This window comes from Triturus cristatus, chromosome 9 (assembly GCF_964204655.1).
Source record: "Triturus cristatus chromosome 9, aTriCri1.1, whole genome shotgun sequence".
Lineage (NCBI taxonomy): Eukaryota > Metazoa > Chordata > Amphibia > Caudata > Salamandridae > Triturus > Triturus cristatus.
Genome location: NC_140592.1, coordinates 16,384,438 through 16,401,559, shown reverse-complemented (window position 1 = coordinate 16,401,559; position 17,122 = coordinate 16,384,438). Strand labels below are relative to the sequence as shown.

General features: G+C 48.8%; 1 protein-coding gene across 2 annotated transcripts in view; it reads left to right on the top strand.

Moving 5' to 3' along the window:
- Window positions 1-510: 510 nt before the first annotated feature.
- The window catches only part of PDZRN3 (PDZ domain containing ring finger 3), a 592,520-nt gene continuing 575,908 nt past the window's right edge, over window positions 511-17,122 (top strand). For both annotated transcript variants that reach the window (XM_085624239.1, XM_085624238.1), the window contains exon 1: window positions 511-1,224. In XM_085624239.1, the coding sequence (XP_085480365.1) occupies window positions 511-1,224 (714 nt within the window). The remainder of the gene's footprint in view (window positions 1,225-17,122) is intronic.

The following is a 17,122-nucleotide window of genomic DNA, read 5'->3' as shown; positions in this document are numbered from 1 at the left end:
TTAAGGCACTTTCCAAGGAGTTGTTTTAGGCACCATCAAAGGAGCTCTTTCAGACACTATCCAAGGAGATGTTTTAGGTACCATCCAAGGAGCTGTTTTAGGCACCATCTAAGGAGCTTTTTTAGGCACCATCCAAGGAGCTGTTTAGGCACCATCCAGGGAGCTGTTTTAGGCACCATCCAAGGAGCAGTTTTAGGCACTATTCAAGGAGCTCTTTAAGGCACTTTCCAAGGAGTTGTTTCATGTCCATTGGAGGAGAATTTCCGGGCGCTGTTGCAGACACAGTTACTGGAGGTACAAGGGGAGCAGCTCCAGGCCTGCCCTGCTGCCCCAGAGCACTGTTGGAGGGACACATCCAGGCCTGATTGGAGGTGCAGTCAGAGTGCAACTGGTTATCCATTCTGGCCCTCTTGGGAGGGCACATCCGACCCCAATTGTGATGAGTAGTGTACACTACAGGCTCCACCTACTGTGCACCCAGTGAGTCCCCAGGGCCAGGCCACGTCCACCATGGGCTTCGAGTTGGAGCGCTTTAGCGGGGAGGTGGATCCTGACCTGAAGTGCAACTTGTGTAACCGGGTGCTGGAAGACCCTCTGACCACCCCCTGTGGGCACGTCTTCTGCGCCGGCTGCGTGCTGCCCTGGGTGGTGCAGCATGGCAGCTGCCCTGTAAAGTGCCAGAGGCTTTCGGCCAAGGAGCTCAACCATGTGCTGCCACTCAAGAGCCTTATCCTGAAGCTAGACATCAAGTGTGAGCACCAGGCGCGCGGGTGTGGACGAGTGGTCAAGCTGCAGCACCTGGCGGAGCACGTTGAAACATGCGACTATGCCCCAACCGCGTGCCGGCACCCAGGCTGCGGGCAGGTGCTGAGCCTGCGGGATGTGGAGGGCCACATGCGTGAGGCCTGTGAACAGCGGCCAGCTGGGCGGTGCCAACAAGGTTGCGGCCTGGAGTTGACCTACCAGGAGCGGCGGTTAGGCACGCACCGCTGCACTGCTGCCCTGCAGTCGCATAGCACCGCGTTACAGGCCCGCGTGCAGATGCTAGAGGGCCAGCTCAAGAAGCAAGCACTGCGCGCGGGTAAGCGGGAGCAGTCGCTGCTGTCCCGCCTCTGCTCCCTGCAGAACGAGCTGCAGATGACGGCCTTGCGCTACCAGAAGCGATTCACAGAGTATAGTCAGCGGCTCGACTCACTGACGCGCAACCTGGCCTCACCTTGTAAGGTAAGCAAGCTCTCTAGAAGCAATGAAGTCATGCACTGAGTGTTATGCAAACAAAGTATCTAATAATAAATCACATGTGATATGGCATGGCAGAACGTAGCATTACTTACCATGGACTCCACTGCCTCCTTCCAGCTTGGTATGACATAATGTATCCTAATGTATTGAATCCATAGGGACAGAGTTCTAACTTGTCCCAGTCCATGGTTCTGTCGCTGCACTGTTTAGTTCAATGGAAACAACACAAATAATGTAGGGGGAAGGAGCGCGATATAGAACTGTTCCATAAAATAAATAAATATCAAGGCGCTGGAATAGCATTTCATCCTGCCTGAGAGGTAATTGCATCCAGACAAACAGGCATGACAAGAAATACTAGAGACAGTATGGCTCCCAATGAATAATGCATACATGACGTGACACGGCGGGCGGGCGGGCCCTCTAGGCCGCGCGTCTCCAACCAGTAGCTTGCGAGCTACTTGCCCTTCTCCAGCCTCCTATAAGGTGCCCCCCCCCTCCCCCGCGTGCAGCCCAGCCCACCATATCAGAAGCTTTGGTTTTCAAGTAACATATGTTTTTCCAGAATTGAAGGCGCGCATTTGAGATGAAAATATGAGTACTTTCAAAACTAATAAACTGATGTTTAAAGAAAATGGTTGGATTTCCAAAATATGTGTAAATCTGATCTTTAAATGGTGACTCACGAGGTGTTGGAGAGATGTATTACCTCTGTTTCTGCCTTTGTGCCGGGGGCAGAGCTGCGATGGCTGTCTGCATTAAGCATGTCGAGGCATTTCACTTTGAGAAAGCCTTGTTCACTATACTGCTGGCTGCTCTGCCTGGTGAACCACACCGAGCACTACTGTGATCTGGCATGAGGTGGTGGTGAACACTACTGGAATCTTGCATGAGGTGGTGGTGAACACTACTGTAATCTTGCATGACGCGGTGGTGAACACTACTGTAATCTTGCATGAGGTGGTGGTGAACACTACTGTAATCTTGCAGGAGGTGGTGGTTAACACTACTGTGATCTTGCATGAGGCGGTGGTGAACACTACTGTGATCTGGCATGAGGCGGTGGTGAACACTACTGTGATCTGGCATGAGGTGGTGGTGAACACTACTGTGATCTGGCATGAGGCGGTGGTGAACACTACTGTAATCTGGCATGAGGTGGTGGTGAACACTACTGTGATCTGGCATGAGGTGGTGGTGAACACTACTGTGATCTTGCATGAGGCGGTGGTGAACACTACTGTAATCTTGCATGACGCGGTGGTGAACACTACTGTAATTTTGCATGAGGTGGTGGTGAACACTACTGTAATCCTGTATGAGTTGGTGGGTAACACTACTGTAATCCTGTATGAGTTGGTGGTTAACACTACTGTAATCCTGTTTGAGTTGGTGGGTAATACTACTGTAATCTTGTATGAGGTGGTGGTTAACACTACTGTGATCTTGCATGAGGTGCTGGTGAACACTACAGACAGACTTGCATGAGGTGGGGGTGAACACTACTTGTTCTTGCATGAGGTGGTGGTGAACACTACTGTGATCTGGCATGAGGCGGTGGTGAACACTACTGTAATCTTGCATGAGTTGGTGGTTAACACAACTGACAGACTTGCATGAGGTGGGGGTGAACACTACTGTAATCTTGCATGAGTTGGTGGTTAACACTACTGCCAGGGGCTTTTCGACACAGCGTCTTAGCCTATCCTGGCTGGCAGACTAGAGTCTTTAGGCTTTGAAAGTTCCGTCTTGAGAGGGCTTGTTTAGTTCCTAAAATACCTTACTTTTCAGGTGTTTTGGACTCATGTGAGATCCACGCCACAAGCCCTTACTTCTGGTTTCCACAGGGTTCCATTTTGAGCCCCTTGCTTTTTAACATATCTGTCCTCCCATTGGCAGCCTTAATAGAGAGTTGCAGATTTATCCTTTTTTCATACGCTGATGACACACAGATTATTTTTTCTTTATTGTCGGCTCAGAACCATGACCCTTCTTCACTGAACCTGGGCCTGAGGAAAATGTCCTCATGGATGAATAAAAACGCGCTCAGGCTCAATGGTGACGGAGGTCTTGGTCCTGGGTAGCAACGCCTCCCTGTGGGGCCGAGACACTGGCGGGAATCTGTGGGGATTCCGCCCACCCCGTCTACTGACAGTAAAAATCTGGGATTTCTTATCAACGATAAACTTTCTTTGAAACCACTGCTGACTCAGGTCACTGCCACCTGTTTTTCAGTCCTTAAATGGCAGAAAAAGATTCTTTGTTAATTCCCCTCCCGGCTCAAAGGACTGTAATTGGGGCTCCAGTCGTATCCAGATTGGATTATGAATGTGCTGTACCTGGGTGCACTTCGATCCACCGCTTGCAGGCTCTTTCGATTTCCAAAATATGCTTCCGTCTCCCATCTGTTTCAGGCACTGCTCTGGCTGAAGGTGGCTAAACACACTGAGCTCAAGGCACCGTGATATATATTCAAGGCCAAGCATGGCTCCTCCATACAGTCGGGAACTGGCTGTTCCTTATCAGCCTGTTTGTCCATCGAGATCCTCGAGTCACGCTTCGTTTTCTGTGCCGAGGTTCCGTCTAACCCGCACGAAGGGCCGCTCTTTAGCCTACCCTGGTCCTAAATTGTGGCATTCTCTGCCTGCCATCTTAGAAACTGCAATTTATTACTTGTCTTTCCCTAAAAACATGAAGCCTCGTCCTGGGATACCCTATCTGCATCTATCCTGCATCGGGAAACCTCTCGGCGTCGCTGTGCCTATTACAACATTTCCAAATAACATTACAAGATTTTCAAATAATCAATCAACACCCCACACACACACTTACAACCCCAGAGCGTGATCCGCAGTGACTTCCCCACCTCTTTCCTCAGCTTAACAGCCGCAGAGAGGAGTTTATGCGCCATCAAACAGATCACAGATGTATTGAGATGACAGCAGCTGTAGTTGGCGCAGAGCGGGCGACATAACCTAACGTTTCGGCCCCTCAAGAGTGGCAGTAAAAACCTTTCCCTAGGGATAACGCCGAACTTGCAAAAGAAAAATAAATGAAGTGCATTCTGGGCAGAGCTGAGTCTCAAGGACGAGGCATGAGCTCAGATTCATGGAAAGCTGTCCTAGGTCACGAGACCAGGAAGTGCGCTATATGAATCACATCAAATCTCTGGGTGCTGTGAAGGAGAATATAGACGAGGTTCCATCTGGTCCGGGGCCACCATTGGGGTCCAGTCGGACACTCTTTGCTTCCCCAAGGCCCTGGCTTCCCTTCTCTGCCGGAAGAGGCCAGGAGATCTATCTTTAGTCCTCACTTGGAGAATGATATAATAGTTTGAGGACTATCAAAGAGGTCAGCTCTCTCTAGAGTGGTCTTCCGCATATCTTATTCTTAACCAGGATATCAGGGGGCCTTATCTAAACGTAGACGATCTTTTGGAATGTCCTGGTTCGAGGCTGTTTCATCTCCCGCCCACACAGAGTGCCAGAGCGCGCGTTTATTCGGTGTTTTGTGAGTTATGGTGTCTTCGGTGTGCCCAGGTGCATGGAATGAGGAATGACAGCACACCGGAAGCAGAATAAAGAGCGTCCGGTGCAGCCCGGCAGGATGAGGGGGGACCCGCACTCTGACATGTGTAGTAGGCAGTCATGTGGAAGGAAGGCGAGGGCAGTCTTGAGTGGTGAGCACCAGTGTGTAAGGGATGGCTGGGGTAGACAACTTTAAATATTGTTGTGAAGGGCAGTCTATAACGGACCGGTGTCAGTGACAGGCAGCCTGGAGAGGCGTGGCCGGGGTCGGAAGGCGTGGTGGAGCTGGCCAATGAGGAGGCCGGCCAGAGTCAAGCCTTGGTGAGGGTCCAGGCTGAGCCAGACCTGACATGGGCTGGATCTTACGGGGGTTGAGAAGGCACTCTTGCGGCCCCCAAGGTTTGTGGGCGAGGTGAATGAGAAGAGGATGTCGGGTGGTGCTCAGGTGAGATGCCCCGCGGTGCAGTGATTGAGCGGTAGATATCTTGGTGTTTATGTTGTTGTCACTCTATAGCACGTGTGCTATTATTATGGCCCCGTAATTCGTTCTCAATCTCACGCGACCTTCCCTGTGGACTGGTGAGCGCCATCAACCCCAGGGCTGGTTGTGCGAGGCCTTAGAGAAGTGTTCTGTGCTTACAAGTGGTTTGTGTAGGTTCGTGTGAAGGTAAACTGAGTTTCAACTTGGAAGATCTCTGTGTTGTCTGCATGTGGATGGGGGGCTGAAAGAAACTTTCATTTTCTCTAGGACTAGGTGATGGCGGTCAGGTATTTCTCTTTATGCCCCACAAATAGTCCTAGTGACACATGATCCAATGGTGTGTGCATAAGCATGTGCTGTACTTATGCTTGTGTTTCTAGTGTGTGTGTTGGTACATATAGTGCTGTTGGTTTCACCGTGATTCACTAGTAACGCTGTGTTATGTGCAAGAGCGAGCATTGGTTCTGTCTAGCGGCTGCTTTCTGCGAGGTCCATTTGTAGTTATTTTTGGACCAATGGCGTAAGATGCTGAGTACCACCTACCCTTGGGCATCAATGAGACGCAGACTCTTGGACGTCACACGTGGTTAGGGCGTGTACAGTAAGATGGCGTCTAAGATAATGATTGTGAGTATAAGTTGCTGTGCCTTGGGTGTGGGCGGAACGGCATCCAGAAACAAGCTCGTGAGCTGCTGTACGTGGAGGGTGACATTAACCAAGGCCTCGAGGGTAAAGAGCCTGCCGAGTAGGAGAGAAGCCAGGTGGGCCTGGTGGGCACAGTGGACACGGTGGACACAGCACCACTGCCGTACGCAGCGGCTGCACAGGACTGTGCAGCAAAGGCTGAAGAAACAAACAATGGCTTCCTATTGGCTGGTGCCGTAGGCAAATAAACAGGGTCTGCCATGGACCCCAAAGTCACCGGCAAGGTATCTTTCATAATATCGAGACCATCAAGGAGTTTCACACCTGGTTGAACAACCAGAACAGGTTTCTCAAATTCACCTGCGAGTTTTCAAGGGAAAGCATATCCTTTTTGGATTTAAGGATTGGACCGAAGGATGGCAACCTCAGTACTGAACTTTACAGGAAGCCAATGGCACGGAACTCCCTTTTGCATTTCCAGAGCTATCATCCTAGGGCTCTAAGGGAGAACCTCCCATTTGGACAATTCCTTCGTATTCGTCGGAATTGTTCTGAGGTGTCAAAATATCGTGAACATGCTTCTCTTTTATCTACACAATTGCAGGAGAGACAGTATCCTATGAAAATCATAAAAACATCTATGAAGAGAGCCAGAAACAACCATAGAGGAGCCCTGCTCGAGAAAAGGACACAGAATCCCATTGAAGAGAACAAAAGAATCACCTGTGTCAACACTTTTTGCAACTATTCCAATGCACTCAAGAAGAGCATCCTGAAGAACTGGAGGTTTCTCAAAATAGAGGGTAGTCCTTTACCCCCTCCCCTTTTTGCCTTTAAAAGGAGCTCCAATCTGAAAGACCGACTAGTGCATACGCGCCCCAGGGTATTGAGAAATCAAGAAGCAACTACACTTTGGGGGTTACCACCAGTTGTAGGCCACTTCCCATGCGGGAATTGTGCAGTATGCCCCCAGACTCGACATACTACCGAGGTAGAGATAGGGACGAATAGACCCTGGTCCCTTAAAGCGAACTGCAACAGCGAACGAGTGATCTACCTAATAAAATGCCCCTGCAACAAGAACTACGTGGGCATGACATCACGAAAGGTCAAGGTGAGAATATCGGAGCACAAGAGCACCATCCGGTGTAAAAAGAGTGCTACCAAGCTCACTAATCACTTCATATCGGTGGGACACAAAGAGAACGAGCTTCAGTGGGTGGTTCTAGAACGACCACACATTCCACCTCATATCACTGACATCCAGAAGTTCCTTCTACTCAGAGAGCAGAGATGGGTGCACAGACTTCACTCGGACACTGAGGGTCTGAATGATGAAATTCCATGGCTGTTGTTATAAAATTTACCCTCTTTTTTGGCTGAGTATTGATGTGTTTTTACATGCTTGCTACATAGGGGGTACTAACGCAAAGATGGCTACTATAATGCAACATCGTTACACCTGAGATAGATTCCATAGCTGTTGTTATGGAATTTACCCTCTTATTGATGTGTTTTTACATGCTTGCTACATAGGGTGTATTATGCAAAGATGGCTACTATAATGCAACATCGTTACACCTGAGATAGACAATTCCCCTGTATGTCCTCTTTGGATGTATACATATTAATGACCTGTCCTGGACAGGGTTTTGTCTGTTTGTAGGCACCCTTATGATTTAGGTTACACAATTACCGATTTCTCAGATACTACCATATACTTTCTGAGCGTCATGACTGTTGTGGTGACTGTTGTGGTTACTCTATGTGGGAACAGTTCTGCTCTATAATAAGTGCGTCTGACAGGGGTGCTGTATAGAGCAGTGGTTAGATCCTGCACCCGCGCAGTGCCGGCGTGAGAGAATGAGTCAGTGATCTCTCCGCCGCGCATGCGCTTCACTTGATTACAAGCGTCTCTCCGCCGCGCATGTGCGTTTTTTGATTACAGGCATTGCTTTGGGCAACTAAACCGGCCCGCCTCACCTGTATCCACTTAGGCGTAGCAGGGATAAATAGACTTCGCCGCCGGGTCCGCCGGCACCTCCGGTCTTAACTCAAAGACCGCCCCGGGGTACCGACGGACAGGTGAGTGTTTCTGGTTCCCAGTCCTAGACGTTTTTGACGGGGTGGGTGCCTTACCTTGGTTTTACCAGGCTCGTTATGTATCAGTCCGGTTGACTGTGTACACGCTGTCTTAGGGGGTTCTCATTGACTTTGTCTTCTCCCTCCTTTGCATACCAGTCTAGTTGGCACATGTGGCTTAACTTTGACAACTCTTTTTAGAGTTTTGTGACTTGTTTTTACAATCTGTGTCTGCCTCTTTGTTTCCCGTCTACTGGCACAGCTTAAGATTTACCCAGTATGATAGTGAACATTTAAAGGTCTTGGCACATGTGGCACAGTTTTTGCAACACTAACGATTTCTTAATAACTTTCTCATAATACCATATCTGCCTTTGCATTCTGGGATAGTTTGGTGCAGTTCTCAGGTTTTAAACCATGCTTTTAAAGAGGAGAGTTTTTTCGGGTATTACCTGTTTTCTCTTTCTCCTACTAATTTGTCCTTTTAGAGCGGGGCCCCTTTCCCTGAGTCGAGACCAGGTTGAGGTGAGGGCAGTACCCACTGTTTATGGGTAAGTGCAATTCAAAATGAACAGTATTGAATGCCATACAGCATTAGTTAATGCTATCTTAGGTCATTGAGAATGTTTGACCTTGAATTGAGCTTGTTTTACACATTGGGTCTTTGTTTCTTCTTAAATTTCCACAGGTATCCGGTTTTGATTGCCTCTAAACCTGACCGGTGCGGTAGGAATAATTTATCTACACACCCCACTTTTGTATACTTTATTTACACGTTTTTTCACACAAAAAACCACAGCAGTAATGTAGGTCCTGACGAAAGCCCAGATACTTTTGATCGATTGAGGGCAGAAACATGTTGACCGTACTTGCTATGGACAATAGCATAATGTCAATTTAAATTATGCCATATTGCCATTTTGCTTTTTAAACGTGACAGGGGTCCTCTACTAATAAAGATCTTTTGAGCACCCTTAGCCATTTTTAAATCTCACTATTATGATTTTACTGCTGACTTTTAGGATCTCCCACCTTTGATCTATGGGTAGTACCTCATCCAAGACAATACTCGTGAGAGATCAGGTGACAATCCTCCTTGGTTGCTCCTTCTATGCTAGTGACCGGATCACTGTTTCATGAACTGGTCCTGCTGGTTGGAGTACACAGACCCAGATGATAATAACAATTAACCACCTTAAGTGATTGATGGGTCCTGTTGAAGGGAGTGCTCTCCTATAGAGTTGTCACGTTGAGAATGGGGTTCACCTAGACCATTTTGTGTAATTTCTTTGCTCAATCACAGACCCAGGTTGTATTAGTGTTTTGATCTTTCATAATAACTCATACCTCACATGATGATGATAACATGTATTTAGCACACTCCTGCGTAAATGACATTACATAGGACAACACCACAGCCGCTTCATGTAATCCTATTGAACACAAGAAAAGTTCAGCAAATAACCTATAGCCCCTTGCTTGACTTACAGACGCACCCCACAGACCAGAGCGCAGAGTAAAAGGAGGGGTCATTACCACTTGTTCCTGGGGCTAATTATTCCCCCCCCAACTTGCCCACTGGTGCTTCCCACAGAATTTATCTGATCCTCCTGGGAGAGTTGTCTGCGCTCTCTGTTTCTCATAGTTATAAATGTCTTGTAGCTCCACCTTGGGTTCTTCCACGGTTGTGCTGTTTGCAACATTATGAACATAGTGTCAAGTATGATCTGTGGCACCCGTGTGGCAGTGATCCTCTTAAATGCCGCCTCCCAGAACTGTCTTCTCGTTGGGAATATAGAGGGCATGTGGGCTTGGTCGGCTTTGGACATACCGACTCAGTCGGCTTCGGGGTTCGGACATGTCGGTTTGGTTGGCTTGGGACATATGGACTTGGGCAGCTTTGAACATAGGGACTTGATCGGCTTCCGACATATGGACTTGTCGGCTTCCGACATATCGACTCGGTCGGCTTCCGACATATCGACTCGGTCGGCTTGGGACATATCGACTCGGTCGGCTTTGGACATATCGACTCGGTCGGCTTTGGACATATCGACTCGGTCGGCTTTGGACATATCGACTCAGTCGGCTTTATGCATATGAACTCAGTAGTCATCGAACGTTAGGACTCAGTCGGCTTTAGACACATACTCAGTTGTGTTTGGATATATGGACTCGTTGGTTTTGGACATATATGGAGTCGGTCGGCTTTGGACATATGGAGGCGATCGGCTTTGGACATATGTTTGTACAGGAAGGGTACCCTTCCTGTACAAACTACTGTGCCTAGACACGATGCAAAGCTTTTCCCACTTTGCATACACGCTGCACAGTGCAGCACGCATGCCAAGTGTTAGCGCCTCCTTTGAAGGGGTGTTTAATTTTGGTGCAAAACCATGTCTACAAATCTTTGAAAATATGGTTTTGTGTCACAAGGCATGGGTAGTTGCATCGGAATGCACATGTCCCACCTATGTAACGACCCTCGGCACGGAGCAACGGAAAGCAGCGCTTTGTGCTGCTTTGCGCAACTTTGAGGGTGCCTGTGCTAAACAAGTTTTGCGCTGGAAAGTAAATAGCAAAAACAATATTTTGCGTTGGTTAGCGTCACTTTTGTGGCGCTAATCCAGCGAAAAAAAATTGTAAATCCCCCCCAAAGTTTGCATTTATTCCTGAGATGAGGTATTGGCTGGGCATCTTTGACATTCTAAGAACCAAGAGTGGCAGGTAGGGACCCGGAAGTAACACACGTGTCTTTGCTTCCTAATATTAATGACACTTCCCCGAGGCCCCTCTCTGAAGGTGACGTCACCACCAGCCACCTGGCTTCCTATGTGGGTCGGTGTAAGCCGGGGGACGAGCAGGATACGAGGTGACAGAGTGGGGGGCTTTCTTGAGGGTGGGGGCAGCGTGTGGGCGAGCATTCTCGTTCCCTCACAGATATCCTTGGCATTGAATCTCTGCTAGAGTGTCTTTCTATCTCACTCCCTCCCCACGAGGAGCAGGCCGGGGGAGGTGAGGGGGGGGGGGGGGTCACAAACGGCGCTTCCCTGTGCATTTCTGCTTTGACAGCCTCAAACGTTGCTCTCTGATGTGCAGCGAGCGTAATAGAACCGTTTAAGCCTTGAAGCGTGCACTCTTAAGTACGTGGACTAACCCCAGCTGACCCCATGACCCCGACTGGCCTCGTGCCGTCTTCAGTTGGTGGGGCCACAAGAGTACCTGGGGGGGGGGGGCGCTTTGGGCTACTTCCACCCCCCTCTGGGGGTGGGGGATGCGATAAAACTCACTGCCTCAGAGCCCCCCTGCAGAGGACGGAGGGGGGGTTCGCTCCTCCTCCTGCCTCCAGGAAACCTCGGAGCGTGAACTCTGCAGGTTGGCAGAGGAGCACACGGTTGAGTGCGGTGCACACGTGCTTCCCCCCGACGAGCTGCCCACCTCTTCGGGCAGGCCGCTGGGGTCTTGGGGTGATTCTCCATGGGCAATATCCTTCCTCCACTTTCATTCCTCCACTCACATCCAGCAGGGATGATGGGAGAGCAGGGGGTTACGTCACCAAATAAGATGACGTGTGAGTACGTCACCTCGGTACGTCACCTTGCTCGTCATTAGACACTCGTCTTCATCTCTCGCGCGTTGTGATGAGGGTGGTACATGGGCGAGGGTGTACGAATCTGCTCATGGTATTCTGCTAAATTCCTTTCCTCAAGTACTTTGAATGTTTGTTTTTCTTTTACTTTTTAAAATATTAGTTTGTAGGCAAACATTGGCAAACGCCGAGAGCTTGCACTCTCATTGTAGAGGTGAAACCTATTGTCTGCGCATTGCTTGTTTTGACTCTTGCGGGCTTCTGGTGGGTGGATGTGGGCTGGCCTTTCATTGGTGTTCCTGCTGCCCTCGGGTTGGAGAGTCATCAGTGTTTCTGATCTGTGGCATTGGTCTGTGGGTTTTACGGGTGAGTGGTCAGGTTTGCTACCCCCCCCCCCCCCACTCACACACACACTGTGAGGGGTGGCTTCTGTTACAGGATTTCTTGGACTTTGATGGGTGTGCGGTCAGTTGTTTGTACTTCAATGCCAGAGCTCTGGTGTTGTCGGTCAGTGTCCGTTTTATGTATTTGCATTGATGGCTCTATGATCAGCAGTTCTGTTTTGTTTCCACGTCTAATGCTGGGCTCTGATGGGAAGTTGTCCATTTTCTTTTCTTTTATTCCTTCTTTATGAGATATGATTGATGAATGTTCTTTTTCTGGGTCCTGGCAGGTGACAGAGCGGTATAAATGTTTCTTTTGTGCTCAGCAGTGGGGGGTGATTGGTCGATTTGGTGTTTTCTTTTCTCTTTTTACAAGGATCCCTAGTGCATGAGTTTTCAGTATTGAATGTGTTTTAATTATTTGTGCGCGGCTGCAGTGAGCTATTTTTTGCTGAGCTCGTGGCCTAATTTAAGGAATTTCATGTAACAAGTGTAACCCACAATTCCCTAAATGTATGTGCGTTATGCTGGCGTGGTTTAAATCTTGCCCAGGGCTAAGTTGTGCTCCTTATAGCAGACGTCTCTCATCCCAGGAGCGGGCGCCAATCAAGGAGGTGAATATCTTCTTTAGTGGTGATAAAGTTTGATGACCCTGGATTGGTTGGCGGAGCTCTCGACATGGGATTGGCTGAAGATGCTCGTGCGTGGTGATTGGCTGTGCGGTGACTGCATGTGCCCCTGACACAGTACGTAGCAGCAGCGCTGCCCCGTCTTCCATCCTTGGACTGACTCCAGGGAGGACATCACAGAGAGGTTTACTCTTTCCTTCCTCTGTCTCCTCGAGCCGATGGTCAGGCCTGAGGCAGTCCTGAGGGCCCGGTGAGCCATGTGAGGGGGACTGGGCCCTTCTCCAGGGCAGACTCAGTCTCACTGCATTCTGCTCTCCATTAGGGTAGGGTGACCAGATTCTCAAAACAACAAGCATTTACAATGCAATGGTCTCGGCATTGGTAAAGTTAGAGCTATTGGCATTGCTCATGACATTATTTTTGTTTATGTTTTTGTTTTTAAAACATTTAAAGAAACGGCATTGTTATTTACAATGTCAATAGCTTAATCACTCTCAAATGCGAGACCTATTGCATTTGCACCCACACACAGAGCCACCTACACACACACTGATTAAGCTATTGACATAGTAAATAACAATGCCGTTTCTTTACATGTTTATAAAAAAAAACATAAACAAAAAAAATGTCCTGAGCAATGGCAATAGCTCTAACTTTAACAATGCCGAGACCGTTGCATTGTAAATGCTTGTTCGCTAGCCGAGACCTAAAGACTTAATAAAACATGTTCCGCAGAGGAAAATACAAGCAGCCTTCATTTTGTGTTCAGGCAGTGTTCTTGAGTGTGTACAGTTTTCCCCTTTAATATGGTTGTGAAATCTATGCTTTCAGGCAGCAGAAAGGAACCCCCTTGCCAAACAACACTTGGAAAGAGCAGGGGGAAGTGGGTGGGGGGAGTGGATGCGATGTCCTCGCGCTACCCTTCGCTCCACCCATGCACAAACTTGCAAAGTTATAAACCATTGCAAAGTTATTCCTGTACAGCATCCCATTAACCCCCCCCACTTGTGACCATTGTGCCGCCAGGCACTCTCGTAGCGGATGCATGGGGGACTATGGCAATAAGAGAGGCCATCATGGCAAGAAGGGGCATTACTCTTCTGACCATCAGGTGGCGATCCGGCACAAAAAGAGGCAGTGGTATAGTTGACTCAAGTAACTATACTGCTGAATTTCACTGGTTTATGTCCCAGGGCAGAAGCTCTGGTGTCATGCCCTGGGGCTGGCTATACACTTCCTCTGCCCTCAGCTGCCCTGGTGGGTCATCCTTCACCACTGTGCTTGTTTGATCGTGTCACTTTGAGATTTGGCGGCTGCTACTTCTACATTTTTTCTAGTGCCACCTGTTTGTGGTAACTGGGCGCTCAAAATGCATTGCATGTAAAAAAAGCGAACACGCCCCTTTAACGAAGCGTTCACTGCACGGCAAGAAAACAATCGATTTGGGTATTGACACAGCAGCAGGTTAAACTTAAATAACCTGTTCACGTAATACAGCCGCCTGGTTACCAAAATTAGCCCTGGTACTGCGGCCGACTCCTTCCCAGCCTTTGCAACAGAGGGGCGGCTCGGGTTTGTGTACTCTCGGCCAGACTGTTACATAATAGGCTGTTTGCTCGCGACCGGAGACCCTGCTAATCCGGGCACAGCGCGCGCACTTATGTCATCAACTAGGTGCTAACCCTTTACATGTCACCAGGCAGACGCTCTCCTCACCTGCAGACAGTATTTTCACTCACTTTCGCATAAAATGATAAATCCAATTCACGCACACATGACTATCGCTCTGCAGAGAGGCCAACGATTGGATGAGCATGTAGTGTGAACACCTTATGACTCACTGAGGTGCAAGATGAGACACTCTCCACCTTCAGAGCCCTCCGTCGAACACACCCCCCTACAACCTGAACTCCCCAGACACCTTGAGGCGACTCGTTTCACACCTGGCATCTAATCAAGAGTCCTGTGTTAAATGAAGATTAAAAAAACTATAAAACACATCCGGAAATAAGAAATACTCTTAGGGTATCACGATGAAGCAAAACAGGTGAAATACAAATGAGGACCGCTTCGCTGACATGGATTACCTAATGGATGACGTCGATTAGTGTTTTGGCTTGCAAAGTTAAGGTGGCGAATATAGAGCATTGTGTGTACTCGTATCAAGTCTGCCCAGGCAGGGTCAATGCCTCGCAAACCCTGCTGGAACCTACCCTTACAATAACAAAACGCAGTCATTCGCGTCTACGCGTGCAGTGACTACTAAACCCACCATGCTGCCGCAGTTCCAGAAGGGCCAAACATACCGGAGCGTGCAATCGCCCCCGGACACCAGTGCTGCCGGTGAAAACGTGAGGGGTCCAGAGGGCTGCGGGGAGAGAGAGAGAGCTGGTGTCTGTGTGGAAACCCCCGCCCTCCGGACCTTATCAAGACAGGGCAGCCCGGATAGGCCGAAGATTCCCCGGGAATAAGCAGTTCTGGGTCTCAAAGGTCATGAACAGGGAACTAGAGAGCCGGTCCCCGTGAACTTTGGAAAGGTAGTCAGCTGGTCCGGCCCCGCCACTTTCACATCTAATTACCTCGTGTATCCCCTCCCCTTCAGCCACGCAGCGCCTTCCAGCTGTGACAGTCACCTTGGAGGGCGCATTCCGCAGAAGGGGGGGGGGGGTGTGATTGGCAGCTGCATCGCCACTCGACTCTCCCGACCACAATCCACATTGTGGCGGAGATCAAACCCCTCCGAGACTCTAGCTGCTCCCTGGACGAGTATCTGATCCAGTCCAGTTCCTACCGATGGATTCTGGGACTTGTAGTGCAGAACATAATATTGTAGCATGCGCCACGCTACCTGAACTGTTTACACGTGCAATTCAAATGCCGGTCACAGCATATGCTATTGTCTATATTGAAAAACTTAAATAAAAACATTGAAAATGTTGGTACCAGAATTCAGCGAGAACCTGGGACTTTAATTAGCTAAAAATGCCAATAACTGTCAACAGGGCCCATGGCACGGGCCACCACTGCCTTTTATGTCGACCTCGCTCGGAATGCTGGGACATTTAAGCCTATAGTTACAGCAGATAAAAGTGAGACTTCGAGACGCCGCACACACATTGCTTTTGACTAAAACTTCTGTACAGATCAAGGATGGCAGAATGACACGACGTCAAGTCGTAGTTAATGATTGCTGCCGCAAATACTAACTAAGGGGCTTATTCACAACCCCCCCCCCCCCTTTTTGTGCATATTTATGTAGCGCGAACCTGTTATCTGGACTTAAATCGTGTGAATTTATCAAAACCAGAAAGGTGAAAGGCAGCGTGAACCCTGCCTCAAGTTTACCAAAGACTTCAGGTTGCCAGTGGTTCTGTCTTAGCCTGTGGTCTGAGGGTCTGCAACTCTTTTCCAAAATTAAATAATATTACCAATAATTATTATCAAAATGCTAAAACATGTTTATCCCACAAGCAGACGTCAGGGTAACCCCCCTCCTCCTCCTCCTCCTCTCTACGCTAAAGATGGCCGCTTCGAGATCACAGCGAGGCTTGTCCTTTTTCCATTTGTACACTTCAGCGGAGGCGGGATATCAGGCAAGCTCCTCGGCCCTTAGGCTAAAGAAAAGCTCCAAATACAGCAAAGGTCCGCCTGCTTTGTGATGTAATCTATAGATTGCATTAAAGACAACCGCTCCTTGTATGGGTAAGCTTTTTGTCGGCGATTGAGGAGAGCGACTGCTAATTTCGAACGGAGGCAAAAGGCACACCACCGCCTTTCTCCGAGGCAGAGAAGAAAATGCCTCGGAGGAAGGGAGTGTCCTTTTCGGATTTGGGGGCGTGTTTTGCTGTTGTCTCCTCCCTGAGACTTCTCGCAAAAAACACGCCCCCCGATCCGAAAAGGACGGGGCCTAATCGGAGTGACTGGACCTCTTCTCCAGTGGCTGGCCAGCATTTACGAGGCCAGCCAATGGAGAACAGGAGAGAAGAGGGGCGGGTGCAAGCCCCTCTTCTCAAAGTCACTCCAACTCATTAAATCTCGGAGCGAGACTGCGCAAGCGCAGCCTTTCGCAGCCGAGACCTAAAAAACGGGGACAGGTCATAGACATAGAAGTAGGACTACGGTTTGCAGTAACCATCGACATAAAGCAGGACTATTTGACACTGTCATAGACATAGAAAAAGGACTACAATGACAGCTCCCTCCACAGACCGAGATGAAGCATTACAGATAACAAAACCGCGGTCTTTTATTTGGCACCCCTCTCCTTTACACAGCAGCATTAGTACTTTTTATTACATTTACACTTTTAAGGACTATAGCATATATTTGCCAAAAATCAATAAAACATCACAGGCTAGCAAACGCCAGATTTACTAGCTTTATCAATGCTCGTTTCTATAGCTGCTGCGTCAGCACCACGTAAAGTACAAATCACCAATGTTGCTTAGTTGCTCATGACAGAAAAGCATGGGAGGTAAACTGCGGAATGCTAAATTGCCCAGTGGCAGCCATGGACCAATGTACAAAAAAAAACACTTCCCTCC